The 16,180-nt window shown below is 40.3% G+C and overlaps 1 protein-coding gene across 1 annotated transcript in view; it reads left to right on the top strand.

Moving 5' to 3' along the window:
- Nucleotides 1-16,180, top strand: part of lrp1b (LDL receptor related protein 1B) — a 1,292,371-nt gene that overhangs the window by 473,302 nt on the left and 802,889 nt on the right. Inside the window, exon 9 of the mRNA XM_033023505.1 lies at nt 12,726-12,915. Within this exon, the coding sequence (XP_032879396.1) occupies nt 12,726-12,915 (190 nt within the window). The remainder of the gene's footprint in view (nt 1-12,725; nt 12,916-16,180) is intronic.

Genomic DNA, 16,180 nt, shown 5'->3' with positions numbered 1-16,180 from the left:
TGTATTTCAAGCAATGTGCCATCTGCTGACTTTGGAGTGGGATTTTCTACACCCACTTAAAAGATTATCTTTTAAAATATGGGTCACATGCAGATTATTTCTAGAGAAAACTAATTATCCTTAGGGTTGCTTTGGAGACGGAAATGTGTCACCTCATTAGCAATCTGACAAACTTCTTTTTGAGTGGATATCTGGAAAATAGATGGTACCCACTCATATTATATCCAGTGCTCATTTGAGATGTGGTATCATCCTCTAAGCTGCACCTTCTTCTCAGTTTGTGAAATGTTAGATAGTATTTAATTAGCATGGTGCTGAGCAAAGTTGAAACTAAAATAATTTCTGCACACTCTCTTCAAATCCACAAACAATATTCAGATTGTTCTCACTTGCGGGATCTTGTCAGAAAGACTCATCCCCATTCACTGATAGGACCTTGCCTGATGTAATGGGATCACATGAGCCCTGAATGGTGGATAGGACGAAATGCAAGTGAAACAAGAACATTTTATACATTAATAAACCCTCAGAAACACAATATGAAAACTATTAAAACTTATTGGAATATCAAAACTTAAAATATTAACAAATTGACAAATTCTGAAAATTCTCAAAAGGCCGATATAAAGGTGTGGAAAAACTGCTTGTGAGGGTGGCGTTGAATGGCAGAATGAGATGACCTGTTGTGGTGTGGGTTTCGGGTCTGTGCTGTTTCCAGAAAAGTGCACAGAGAATATTGTCGGGGATTGGCACCACTTGTGTTATCAAACAACTTGGAACCTATGGTCTTTTACCTGCATATCAGCGCTGACTGATAGTAATGTTAAGCTCAGCTTCCCAACGGCAGCCTGACATGCAGTTTCTCCAAACTGAGTCGTGGCTAGGTCATTGTAAGGGGACACAAATGGAAGTCAGGGTTTTTTCAATGAGGTTCCCAACACAGCAGCTCAAGTCAAGGCAAGTCTTGGAAACTTTTCAATCAGGTTTCAGGGCCCATCACAGCACAGAGTCTGCCTTGTTGAAGGTACATAATGACCTACTGCTCACCATTGACTCCGGCGACTGTGCAATCCTGCTCCTTCTCGACCTCAGCGCAGCATTTGATACTGTCAACCGCACCATCCTAATTGACCATCTCCGGTACGGGGTTGGTATTGATGGCACAGCCCTGAGCTGGTTCATCTCCTTCCTCAAAGGTAGGAGTTTCTCTACTAACATAGGCAACTCCTTCTCCTCCCCAGCTAGCCTCTGCTGTGGGGTTCCACAAGGTTCCACCCTTGGCCCCATTCTCTTCTCCCTGTATATGCTCCCCTCAGGTAGTCAGTGTGAAAGCAGCCTGTGAAATTATGTCAAAACTGGGAAAGTTCATACCTCTCTGTAATGCTCATCCCAGCCTATAAGTCCCTGCTGATCAGAGAGAACCCCACTGTGAAGCAGGTTAGAATCTGGTCTGAGGGAGCTATAGAAGCACTCCAGGACTGCTTTGAGTGCACGGACTGGGACATGTTCAGGACAGCAGCCACTTACAACCAAAACATCAATGTGGATGAGTATGCCATGTCTGTGTCGGGATACATGCAGAAGTGCATGGAGGACGTCACTGTCATCAAGAACATCACAACCCGGGCCAACCACGAACATTGGATTACTGCAGAGGTGCGTGCCATGCTAACAGCACGGAATGCGGCTTTTAAATCTGGTGATTTGGGGGCTCTGAGAACAGCGAGAGCCAACCTCAACCGTGAAATAAGGAAAGCAAAGCGCGCCCATGGACAGAAAATCCAGGGTTTCTTCCAGGATGATACCAACACCAGGAACATGTGGGAAGGCATCCGGGCTATAACAAACTACAAGGCCCCTCGGATGTCTCGTAAGGATGACACAGACTTTCTCAATGAACTCAATAATCATTTCGGCAGGTTTGAGGCACTGAACACCACTACAGTGAGGAAATTAGAGCCTCAACCAGGAGAACAGACACTGTCTTTTGAAACTGCTGAAGTCCGCAGAATCCTGGAGGGCATTGACAAGTGAAAGACAGCCGGACCGGATAACATACCGGGGCGTCTGCTTAGGGGATGTGCCGACCAGCTGGCCCTGGTTCTGACAGACATTTTTAACACCTCCCTGAACCAGGCCATTGTTCCATCATGTTTCAAGACAGCCACCATCATACCAGTTCCCAAAAAGTCCACAATAACCTGCTTGAATGATTACTGCCCCGTAGCACTCACAGCAATAATAATGAAGTACTTTGAGAGGCTTATTAAGCAGCACATGGTCTCTAAACACCCCTCCAGTTTTGACCCGTTCCAGTTTGCTTATCGCCCGAACCGCTCCACAGAGGATGCTATCTCCTCTGCAGTCCACCTGAGCCTACAACACCTGGAGGAGAAGAACACCCATGTGCGGATGCTGTTTGTTGACTTCAGCTCAGCATTCAATACGATAATCCCCAAGCATCTGGTGAGCAAACTGGTACCCCTAGGATTCAATACCACACTATGCAACTGGATCCTGGATTTCCTTTCTGAAAGACCCCAGTCTGTGCGGGTGGGGAAGAACACCTCCTCGGTCATCACACTGAGCACCGGCTCCCCTCAGGGCTGTGTCCTGAGTCCGCTGCTCTTCACATTGATGACACATGACTGTGTCGCCAGGTCCACTACTAACCATATCATCAAATACGCGGATGACACAACAGTAGTGGGCCTCATCCGCAACAACGACGACCAGGCATACAGAGAGGAGGTGGAGCAGCTGGTGAGCTGGTGCAGCAGGAACAACCTTCTCCTAAATGTGGACAAAACCAAGGAGATTGTCGTCGACTTCAGAAAGAAAAATCAGCCCAGTCACACTCCGCTGTGCATCAACAACTTAGCAGTGGAGCAGGTGAAAAGCATCAAGTTCCTGGGAGTGCATATAACGGATACCTTAACTTGGACTACAAACATCACATCTCTGGTAAAACGGGCACAGCAGCGTTTGTACTTCCTCCGCAGGATGAGAAGATCACACCTCCACCCTCCCATCCTCACCACATTCTACAGAAGCACCATTGAATCAGTCATGACCAGCTGCATCTCTATGTGGTGCGGCGGCTGTACAGCTGCGGACTGGAAGTGCTTTCAGAGAGTGGTGAGGACAGCGGAAAAAATTATTGGGACTTCTCTTCCTTCCATCATGGACATTGGTTACAAACGCTGTCTGACAAGAGCTAAGGGCATTACCGGAGCCCCCACACACCCACAATATGGACTGTTTACACTGCTGAACTCTGGGAGGAGGTACCGCAGCATGAAGAGCGGGACAACCAGGTTCTGCAACAGTTTCATCCCCCAGGCCATAAGACTATTGAACTCACAATCAAACCGAGGCTAGAACTTTCTTATACATTGCCACTTAAAAACGTTCCTACATATCTATTTTACAGAACTATGCACATGAAGCACTTTTTATGGACACACTAAGCACTTTTACTGATCGCCTGATATAAATGTTATATTCTGCTGCTACTTTGAAGAGTCAATGCAACAAAATGTTGTTCAATGTGCACTGTGTCTATGTGTATACCTGAATGACAATTAAAGTTATATTATTATTATTATTATTATTATTATTATTATTATTATTATTATTATTATTATTATTATTAATACACATGGCAGTTATGTGTAAAAAAAAATGCAGGTACTGGAAATTTGAGATAAAATGCTTGAACTTTCAAGTTCGCATTTCAGCTCTGAGCTCCAAGCTCCAAGCTCCTTTGCTAGGGATGGGAAAGAGAGATACGTTAGTTTTGAGAAGGTTCAGTTCTAAATAACTTTAATTATTTCCAGACCCATAGTGGATTTCTATATTTTATTCCATTAATTTCCATCTGACAGGGAACTTATGCATAAATATTTACAACAATTAGCTTTTCCTAACTCACAGCCACTTGAGGCATATTGATTTTTGCCTCACTAAATACTGTCACCAGAGCACATTACTTGAACTGCAAGAAATAAATTCTCAAAAGACATAACTGATAGACAAGAAGAAAGTTAGTTTGATGTGGATCTACAGCAAACAATGGTAGTTCTTTTGTTTTGTGAAAGCAGACTTAAAAGCCAGGTGGATTAAACATAGCTCTACTTCTGTCCAGTCTGAACTTTTTGTTAATCCTAGGAATTGTCCAAGTAAAATCTTTAACAAGATATTTTGCTCAATTAATATGTAAATATTACTTACAATATAAATTCCTCAGAAAAGTGTTTTTATTAAGTGTTGGAGGCTGAGGGGTAACCTGACACAAATATATAAAATTATAGGGTAAATTGTCAGTCTTCTTCCCAGGACGGAATGATTAAGTACTCACGGACATTGCCTAAGATGACAGGAGGAAAGTTTAAAAGAGATGTGCATGGAACGTTTTTAAACAGAGAGTGGTTGGTGCCAGCGGTGGGGAATGGGGATCGTGATGATGGTAGAAACAGACATGATAATGAAATTAAAGAGGCATTTGGATGGACATTTGTACATGCAAATACTGGAGGGATATGAATCATGGGTAAGCAGATGGCAGATTTGTTTAATTTGGCATCATGGTTGGCCTCAACATCATGGGCCAAGGAGTAGTTCCTGTGTTGTACTGTTATATGGTGCATGTCATTCTCTGGTATTTTTCGTCAAACTATTTAGGGTTTTTTTTTTCTTTTAAAATCCTTTTATTAGTTTTTTTCAAAAGCAAAAACAAGACAACAAAAAAATAATGATAAACATAACAATGATATCGATACATAGGGATCAGGGTTACATTAATGGCAGGTATAACCTAAATATGAGTCCAGTGACAAAATACACATTGAATATAGACCTCCTGGTCTCTATGTAAATATAGTTAAGTGTTTAAAAGATAACATATGTATAAAACAAAAAGATAAAAAGAAAAAAAAAGTAAAAAAGAGAAAAAACGAAAAAACAAACCCCAACTAAACTAAAAAAAAAGCAAAACACAATCTGGGCTGCAAAAAATGTCAACAATTTAAGTCCCTGTTTGTCGTCAAGTCCGTTCCACCTAGTAAAGGTAAAATAATTTTTATAACAGTTGGAGAGGGGACAATTTATATTGTATGCAAATGTTGAATAAATCTTCCCTAAGTCCTATCAAATTTAACCAAGGGTTCAACAAAGTCACTCCTAATTTTTTCTAAATTTAAACATGATATCGTTTCAGAGTACGAATGGAGTGTAATCTGAGGATTAGCGTCTTTCCATTTAAATAAAATAGATCTTCTGGCAATTAATGTGGTAAAAGCAATCAGCCGATGGGCGGAACAAAATAGATGAATAGAATCTAATATTGGTAACCCAAAAATTGCAGTAATAGGATGAGGTTGTAAATCAATACCTAAAACTACAGTGATAGTATCAAAAATTTCTTTCCAATATTTTTCCAAAAGTGGGCAGGACCAAAACATATGAGTCAATGAGGCCACTTCAGAATTACATCAGCCACAGGTAGGATTTATTTGACCATAAAAACGAGCTAACTTATCTTTTGACATATGAGCTCTGTGAACCACCTTGAATTGTATCAAAGCGTGTCTTGCACACATTGAGGAAGTAATAACTAATTGAAGAATTCTCTCCCATTTTGCTATGGATAAAGAAATTTGAAGTTCTCTTTCCCAGTCACTCTTAATTTTATCAAATGTATATTTTTTTAATTTCAAAATCAACTCATAAATAGTCGTTATTAAGCCATGATAAGGGTTCAAATATTAAAAAAATTCCAAGATATCAATTTGATGTGGTAATGGAATAAAGGGTCAAGTAGCCCTAAACAAATGTCTGATTTGTAAATATCTAAAAAAATGTGAGTTAGGTAAATTATATTTAGTTAAGAGTTGTTCAAAAGACATAAAACAACCATCCGAAAACAAATCACGAAAAGCTACTAATCCCTTCCTCTTCCATAACAGAAAGGCTAGATCAATGCTAGAAGGTTGGAAGAAAAAAATAGATATAGATAGGACTCGATAAAATAAAATCATTCAATCCAAAATACTTACGAAATTGAAAACATATTCTAAGTGCATGCCTTAATATTGGGTTAGTCGTAAAAATGTTATATGTTTCAAACATTCACCATAGCAACTTTTTGGTTATGAAGAACACCAGTAATCACCAAAAATCTACCATATGGATCAGAAATTTTCATAATGAACAAACGGAATTGAGGAGTCATTAAAAATAGAGACTCCTTTCACCTTAGCCTGTGAATTTGAATGAAACTGCTGTCCTCTCCAAAACTTTAAAAATCGTTGATTGTCATCTTGCCTTACATGAGTTTCCTGAACAAAGATAATCTGAGCAATTAGTCTATGAAGAACTTTTTTTTTTAAATTCCTCTAAATGGGATGGTTCAAACCATTCACATTCCATGAAAGGAAGTTAATAACTTTATCCATATTGTTTGTAAAAATCATGTGTAATGTAAAGGGTTAATTTCTTAAGACATAATAGTTCATGATACTGGAAGGAGAAAAATCTAGGGCGGAGCCAGAAGTGACGACATTTCAAACATTTTTGTAGTTCAGATTCTGCACAGATAGAAAAAACTAAGCTCGAAGCTAAAGACCTCCCCCCCCCCCCCCCCCCCCACCTATGCAAAGCCCGAAACTGACCAGTAGACAGTCAGTACGCTACCTAATTCCTCCCCTACCCCCATCTCTCCTAACGACAGCACCCAACGTAAAAAGAAGGCATATTTACCACTCACTAGCCAAAACAAAATTAATGTTATGGTTAAAAAGTACATGTTAACTGTGGAACACAAGAACTACTTCATATTATTTATCCAAGGTCAAAATATGAAAAACAAGAACTGCATTCACTTTGTTTGTCTTAAGAGGGGGGGAAAAAATCCTTCAATTTTAAAAATAGAAAAGCCATCAAAGAAAATCTTAAAAATTAATACATAATACAATTATATTAAATTAACGGTATCTTAGAGAAGGTAAAAGTTGTTGTTTGATACCATCATACTAAAATTCTAAAAGGTAAATTTAAAAAAACAACTCATCCAAATAAATTCTTAATCATTACAAAACGATATATTGTCAAATTAAGAACAGTAAATCTCCATGCCCAACTTTTTTGCTGCCTGGAGGGTATTCTCCTTCATCTGCAAGAAGTGAAACCGAACAATCAAATGTCTCGGTTTATCTTGGGGAGCAGATTTCTTCCCGATCCTGTGTGAATTATCCAAAATTGGAAGATTTTCTTAGTGCTCGATGTTGAAAGTCTCCTTTATCATTTTAGAAGCATATTTTATAACATTATCTCCTTCTTGACCTTCCGGCAAACCAACAATTCACAAATTCTGTCGACGGCTTCTGTTTTCCAGATCCATATTTTTAATCTTGTATTGCTGGACTGCCTGAGTATTTTCATTCATTTTCCTTTCCAGTTTTTCAGTCTTCAAATCTCTCTCCTGGCCCAGGGTTCGCAAGTTATCAATTTGTTCCTTCTGTTCACGAGATTCATCGTAACATAATCAGCTTGTCTTGAACTTCCTTCATTTTGCTCGAAATTCCTTTCACCATTTCTTCCAAACTGCAAAATCTTGTTTTCATTTCACTTTGTTCATTTTCGATATTGTTTCTAAGATATCAGTCAGAAGCTGTGCATTCCCCATGCTCCTTCATTGGAGAAGCTCCTTTCCCTCTTGTCTCCATCCTTTACACGAGTATCAACACTTTAAGAAAAGTTAGACCGTGCCTTGAAATCAAGTAATAACAAGTAACATTGAAATAGTGGTAAGCAAAAGTTAAAAGTTAAGGGAGCAAACGAATTTGCAACCTTTACAGCATGCCGCCACTAGGAGAGTCTTTATTAGGGATTTTTGATTAGGTACACATTCGTTCATAATAAATTGTTAATTGAAGTGAAGAACTGTGAGAATATCTGGTGTATCTAATGCAACAATGAGACATTTTTCCCCAAGAAGCTGAACAAGAAGCTGGGGTTAGGAGGGAGAGATAGATCAGCTGTGATTAAACTGCAGAGGTAGACTTGATGGGCCGAGTGGCCTATTTCTACTCCTATTCCTTATGACCAAACAAATGAAAACAAAGAACACCAGTATTCACAGAATGAGCCATACATTCAAGATATAATGATAGTGAAATTGTTAGTTTTCGGCATTGTTATATCTTAAAATCTGTATGGTCAAGCACGAGGTTATTTTAAAATAATTACTTCTTGGTTTACAGTCTAAGCATCTTTCAGTCCGATTGAGTTTTCAACAGTTTGATAACTTCACTGTTCCTGGATCTCGAACAGGGAGTGTCAGATTGTAAATTCCGTGCAAATGGAGAAGGTACACCACAGAGACTGAATAATCCTCTCGGTATATTCATCAGATCCTGGCATCCCTAATCAACCAAATCAGAAATTTTAACAGTGGTTTCAGTAATAATTGTGGAGGGACAAGCTTACTTTGCATGCATTCATTACACATTTTCTTTGCAACAATCCTGCTGCAAAATAGCCACTGAAATTGTTATTCTTGTGTAATATGATATAAGTGTGACCCCAGTAGAGCAGTAATTACTTTTGAACAATCACTCTGCCTTTTATCGAACCAATTTCATAAATATGGAATGCACTTGGAATAAGGAAGGAACATTTGTCAAAGTGTCTTTGAGTTTATTGCAAGGAAGAAAAACACAAAAGTAGTTATGAAGGGTATGCTTGTCTTGGAGAAGTGTAGGGGCAGTGTGATGCACATTGACCAGAAAATCAACTGGACCTGAATGCAATACTGTCACTATAAGGACACATTAGAGCCAACATCACTCTTGAAAGCTGAAATCATCCCACACCAAGCTGCTTGTTTGAATGGCACAACATTCACCATTCTAACTATTAATTCCCTCCACTGCCAGTGCACAATGGTTGCTGTGCATTGCATCCACAACATGTGCTGTAATCACATGAGTCATACTGACAGCACCTGAGGGGGGAGAGAGAGGGGGTGCTGAGTGAGGGGGAGAGAGAGGAGTGCTGAGAGGGGGGTGAGGTGAGGGGAGGGGGTAGAGGTGGGGAGCAGGGAGGGGGGGGAGGGTGGAGGGAAGGGGGTGTGGAGGGGAGGGGGGTTTAGGGGAGGGTGGGTGGGGAGGAGGGGGAGAAAAGAGTGGAGAGAGAGAGGGGGGAGAGGGGGGGGAGTTAGGGGGGGAGGGGTGGGGAGGGGGAGGGGAGGGGGGAGGGGAGGGGGGGGAGTGGGGGAGGAGAGGGGGGAGATGGGGGGGGAGTGAGGGGGGGGGGAGAGGTGGGGAGAGAGAGAGGGCAGAGAGAGAGAGAGAGATCCTTTTTACTTCAACCCAAACCCCCCAAACAACCATTTGCAGGCAGTGCATTTTTACTTCAAACCAACCATATTTTCATTTTCAAACCACATTAAGGGCACTCACAGTTGAGTAGACATGTGTTCAGTGTTATTCAGAGCTCAGAGAGAAGTGACCTCCATCTTGCAGAGACTGAGTGAGGCACACCACTTCCTGGTTCTATAGTCATTCCCCCTCCCTCCAGCAGGGGCAGCAGAGAGAATGGTGATTTAAAAAAAAAACATTAATATCTCTCTGATCTTTCATCGATGGGGAAAATCCTCTGGTCCAGGAAGGCAGACGTGGGCTCCTAGCGAGGTGGTCAAAATTGACGGCCGTAGGTCGCTGTGTTCTCTCGGAAATCGCAGTACAGTGGGTCAAAAGCGGTCAAGATCAGACTTTTAGTAATATAGATTAGTTTGTAAGGAAGATATTCAGGGTGGATGCTGAAATGATCTCAGGTGGAGGAATCTTGTATAAGGGGACATCATTTCATAAATTAAGGCTATCCTTTTAAGATTGAGATGAGGAGGAATATCTTCATTGGGAAGGTTATAGAGTCAGAGATTGAACAGGACAGAAATGGGCCATTTGACCCACCACATCCATGTTAACCTTTTTGCCCATATACGTTAATCCCATTTGGGTTCACTAAATCCATATCCTCCTGTATCTTGCCTATTTCAGTCCATGTTTAAATGTATCTTAAACATAACTGCTTGTATCTAACTCTACCACTTCTGGCAGCGAGCACGCCATAACAATCGTTCCTAGTGTGGAAATAAAACATTTCCCTCAAATAACTTTTAAAACTCCTTCCCTTAAACCAATGCCTACTTGTTTTTGATACCCCAACCATTAGGAACATATTCTGACAGTTCTACCATATCTGGCACTCTTATAATGTAATCATGTGATCCCTCAGCCTCTTTTGTTCCAGGAAAAACAAGCCCAGTCTATTCAATCTCTTGCCATAATTAAATTCCTCTAAAACAAGCAGCGCCCTGGTGAAACTGCCTGTATTCTCATCAGTGGAACCACATTCTTCCTCGAATGTGACAGATAAATCTGAACACAATAATCCAAGTGTGTTCTAACCAGCATTTTGCAAAGTTGCAGATTAGCATCTCAAATTTTATATTCTATGTCCCAATCTGCAAAGGCAAACAAGACATATGCCACCTCCACATGAAATCTGAAGAAGGGTCTCTACCTGAAACATCATCCATTCCTTCTCTCCAGAGATGCTCCCTGTACTGCTGAGTTACTCCAGCTTTTTGTGTCTATCTTCGGTTTAAATCAGCATCTGCAGTTCCTTCTTACACATGTATTTTTGATGTGAATTGTTATTTAAGACTGTGCCAAAGTGGCAAAGCAGTAGAGTTGCTGCCTTGCAGCACCAGAGACCCAGGTTAGATCCCGACTATGAGTGGTTGTCTGTATGGAGTTTGTTTGTTTGCCCTGTGACTGTGTGGAGCCGCTCCGGGGTTGTCCAATTTCCTCCCACATTCCAAATACGTGCAAGCTTGTAGGTTAATTGGCTTCTGTAAATTGTTCCAATTGTTTCAAATTGAACCAATATACGGGGATCGCTAGTCGGCATGGATTTGGTGGGCCAAAGGGCCTGTTTACACACTGTGTTTCTAAACTAAAAACTAAACTTTTTACAGAGTGGCTTCTTTAAAATTCACCTTCTAAATTATACTGGTAAATTTGTCATAGGGGGATTTTATAACATTTGGGAAATTGTTCTAAAATGTACAAAGAAAAAATATATTTATATGTGAAAAAACCACATGTAATATAGATTATTATCCGATTTTCCAGCACTCTTGTTTCCAGAGCCTATCTGGATTAATCATTTTGCCAGACCAATGGAGGTCACAGCCTCCGAGGATTCCAATGGTACTAGAACGGTCCAGCTAGACTGCCGTGAGACCGAGATACCGGCCGCAAAGTCCAGCTATGGAAGTCGGCTGTGGAAATATTTCTGCTAGCTTCGGCCAGAGTTCCATAGTCCCGGCTGGAAAGAGAAAATTCGGACTGCCGATAGGTGCGGAAGTCCCGATGAGGTGGAGATTGGCCACCTTACCTGGTCTAGACGCCACATTTTAGGGGGAATTTCCGGGGCAATTCCAGTGCACTCTCGTAATTTTGTCCAGATTAAAGGAGGGGCTGGACCTCCAGTTTCTGGAAAATTGGTGGTGGACCTGTATTTTATCAATGTCATTTAAGGGCTGTTCCAGTGGCTGAAAGTGAGTAACCAAACCATATTCTGATTCCACATAATTATTGTTCTGTGGGGAGTGCCATTCCTCCAGTCAGCCCCGCTGCGCACGTACTATAAAAAGAACAATGTTCTCACTTACAAATTGTTAGTTGAATCCCATCCTTTTTAACGTCCATAGAGATTTGTGGAACATTTACTGCTGGGCTGCACACTCAGATTAGCGTTTAGACCATTATCTCTCAGCGGTTATCCTGATAGTAGATGCATTATTTCATTGAACAAGCATTATTTTTTTTAAGATTGGGGAAAGAAAGAGGATGAGCAACAGAAAGACTTATTTTATTTCACGATAGCATATCCTGTTCCTGCAAATTTTATTCCCTTTCCATTCTCTTGTATCCATATAATTAAGATCAATAGTTGAAACTCCATTTAGATCTTTATCTATTTCAGGCACCTTTTGAGATAATTTTCATATATTTGTCAAATAATTCATGTTAAAGGGAAGACACATTTAATGCTTTATGTAGGCAGGTAGCAAAAAATGTTAAAGGAAATTGGGAGAGAATAATTTGCAGGCCCACAGAGTCAATGTTCAAGGGGTGGGTGGGGGGGGGAGGGGGGAGCGGGGGGCAATTGAGGGAGATGGGGGGAGGTGTGGAATGAGATAATTCTGTTGCACCAAACATCTGTCTCATGTACCAAAGAAGATAAGTGAATTAATGCGGCCTTCAATCATGCTCTCATTGAACAGTTATATTTACTTCTGCTGGGAACAGATTGACTGCATTGCTGATATGAAATTTCACAAAACTTTGTTTCATTCCAGAAATTAATCATGCAATTCTTCTGATAGGCAATTATACTGAAGTAATTGCATTTGCATAAATAAATATGAATTATAAAATCAATCAGTTTTTGTAATAACATTTCTACTTCATATTTAATTTTGTTTCTTTAATTATTGTTTTTGCACAATACAGTAGTCATACTTGAAACTTAATCATTCCAGTGGTAATGGTCATACAAAAGAGGTGTGTTGTTAATATGAAAATGGACATGAATAATTTATGCAATGATGTCCGAACAAATTTCAATGTTAAATCACATTTTATTTGCAGGTTAGACATCTCTACAGTTTGACAATGTTTGAAAACTTCATATATGCCATCAACTTGGATAATTTCACAGCAAAATACAAAGTAAGCATGACTAAAATCAACAGATTCAATGGCACGGATGTCCAAACACTTGCAAAACTGGAGAACGGTGGAGTTGTACATGTCTACCATAAACTAAGACAACCACTGGGTAAGCCTTTATATTTTATATATAATATCTGGTTGTATGCATTCAGAATTTGTTCTTTTCTGTTAGTTAGAAATGTATCATCAATTATACATACTTACTGCTTGGTACATGTCCACGGTCAAGTGTCTGACAACTGGTGGTCCGGAAACTCCTTTAATCCGGACAAAATAAAATTATGAGAGCACACTTGAAATACTCCCCTGGAACTCTCCCTCGAAAATGTGGCACCTAGGTCAGGTGAGGTGGCCAATCTCAACCTCATCAAGACTTCCATGGCTGATCGCCGGGACAAATTTACTCCCTGTGGCCAAAGCTCAGGAACTCCGGCCCGTCTGGAACCGGCAGATCTGTTCCCATAGCCGACTTCCGAGGCCGACTTTGCAGGCCAGTATCTTGGCTCCCTGATAAAAATAAATTGGATAGTTATATGGATGGGAAAGGAATGGAGGGTTATGGTCTGAGCGCAGGTATATGGGACTAGGGGAGATTATGTGTTCGGCACGCACTAGAAGGGTCGAGATGGCCTGTTTCCGTGCTGTAATTGTTATATGGTTATATTATATGGTTATATGACCTAGGCCTACCACTTGGGTACCATTGGACTCCTCTCAGTCCATGACCTGTTTTTGTCTGGCAAAATGGATAATCCAGAAAGGTGCCAGAAAATCTGTGATGGACCTGTAGTGTTAAGTATGCATATTTGAATGCACTTCTGAAAGTTCATTTTGTTGAAATGAAAAAGACCACAGTTTGGATATGTGTTTTATTACTCTGGTATGTATGTAACATATGTGACCAAGAACACATTCCAATTCTGCATTTGCAGTACCTCTCACAGTGGAAAGGAATTCGAAAGCCAACATCACTGACAACAATGCTTGTAATTCAACTTTAATAGAGCACGTCTCTTTCGTAGGGGTGAATATGTAAACACTACATTGTCACTGGATTATAAGGTCATCAGGTCATAAGGGATAGGAGTCGCATTAAGCCATTTGGCCCATAAAGTCTACTCCGCCATTCAATCATGGCAGATCTATCTCTCCCTCCTAACCCCATTCTCCTGCCTTCTCCCCATAACATCTGACACCTGTACTAATCAAGAATCTATCTATCTCTGCCTTAAAAAATATCCACTGGCTTGGCCTCCACAACCTTCTGTGGCAAAGAATGCCACAGATTCACCAACCTCTGACTAAAGAAATTTCTCTTCATCTCCTTCCTAAAAGAAAGTCCTTTAATTCTTAGACTATGACCTCTAGTCCTAGACTCTCCCACGAGTAGAAACATCCTCTTCACATCCACTCTATCCAAACCTTTCACTATTCAGTATGTGTCAATGAGGTTCTTCATTCTTCAGAACTCCAGTGAGTACAGGCCCAGTGCCGACAAACGCTCATCATATGTTAACCTACTCATTTCTGGGATCATTCTTGTAAACCTCCTGTGGACCCTCTCCAGAGCCAACACATACTTCCTCATGTATGGTGCCCAAAATTGCTCACAACATTCCAAATGTTGCCTTACTAGCGCCTTATCGAGCCTCAACATTTCATCCCTGTTTTTGTATACAAGCCCTCTTGAAATAAATGCCAGCATAGCACTCTTTACTCCTGATTCGACTTGCAGATTAACTTCCTTCGCACCTCTGATTTCAGGATTCTCACCCCATTTAGAAATTAGTCTACGCCTTTATTCCTGCTACCAAAATGCCTGACTCCACAGGTTGCTATACTATATTCCATCTGCAACTTCTCTGCCCACTCTCCCCACCTGTCCATGTCCTTCTGCAGAGTCCCTGCTTTCCCTAAACGACATGCCCTTCCACCTATTTTCGTATCATCCGCAAACTTTGCCACAAAGCCTTCAATCCCTCATCCAAATCACTAATATACAACGCGAAGAGTAATGGCCCCAGCATCGACCCTTGCGTAACTCCATTAGTCACTGGCAGTCAACTAGAAAAAGCTCCCTTTATTGCCTATCTTTGGCTTCAGCCATCCAGCCAACCTGCAGTATTTTGTTGTATTGGTTCACAGGATTGTTGAAGTATTTGTTGTCTATGATGTATATTTGAAGTTGAGGTTAAACTAGAGCGATGTACTTCTCCCTAATTTGACTTGAAACCATCCAATGGAAACCAAGAGGTATTACCAAAGTTAAGCCTGGAAACATTTATGTAACTGGTCATAAAGTTGGTTGGATGCTCTCGCTTTAAGATTAACACCAAAATAATGAGAGCAACAGTGATGACAGTAAAATCATCCAATCTTCATTAAGGAACATGATGAGATGGATCAAGAACATTATCAATTTAAATGATTCAAGGAACTAGCGAAGAATGAAAATGTATCACTTTTTTGAGATCTAACCCAAAAATAATTGGTCATATTACCTCCATCAGTATTACGAAATGTTATGATAGTTTAAAACTGAATTTGCAATTCAAAGTAAAACCAATCATCCCTTGGATGAATTTGTATTGCTCAGTTTAGGTTCCAACAAATAAATCTATTGTACATTAACATAGGAATGGAATGAACTTGTGTGTGTATATATTCAGCAATTTTCTATGTGCGAACTAAGTATTCCCATCACTGAATGCGTGACTGCTGAACAATTGGTTAGTGTAGCTAAACTAAACTAAAATATGTTTTTGATGTTTTATCCAATTCTCAATAGTTATGGAGGTCTCTGATCTCCAGGCACATACTAGTTGAATAACAAGTTCCCAGTATTCATGAAAACTTCCTTTGTTTTTATTAAAATTTGCAGAAAATCAATGCAGTTAGTTACACCCCAGAGGATATCATTAGTGTTGGTGCGAAGTTCGGGCTGAGGGAGTTGCAGTGTATATATAAAATGAACGAGTGCGAGTTGAAGGTGAACATTTCAATGCTTCCCTGCAGGTTGGGATGCAGTGAAAATAAGCTATAGATATTATATATAAATTTCATGTTCGAATTCTGTGCGAAGGAGATGAAAAAAACCTCTGATGCCAACTGATGTATCAAGGTCATGTGGGGATTAGATTCCCTTTGCGCGTCCCAGGGAAGGTGTTTGATTTGGAGGTCATAAACCTGACTCTCTGATGACAGAAACATGCAACTATAATAAGGGTAACTTTAATAATCCTGAATATATGATTCAACAAAAAAAAAAACTCACCTATCCCTTGATCTTCAATGTCTGGTTAGAATACTGCAGCATAAATATTTGCATATCTTCCTTCCTTTACATGAAGGCCATCATGCCCCTTCCATCT

This window comes from Amblyraja radiata, chromosome 7 (genome assembly GCF_010909765.2).
Source record: "Amblyraja radiata isolate CabotCenter1 chromosome 7, sAmbRad1.1.pri, whole genome shotgun sequence".
Lineage (NCBI taxonomy): Eukaryota > Metazoa > Chordata > Chondrichthyes > Rajiformes > Rajidae > Amblyraja > Amblyraja radiata.
Note: the sequence above shows the minus strand (reverse complement) of the source record. Positions and strands in the feature narration are given on the sequence as shown.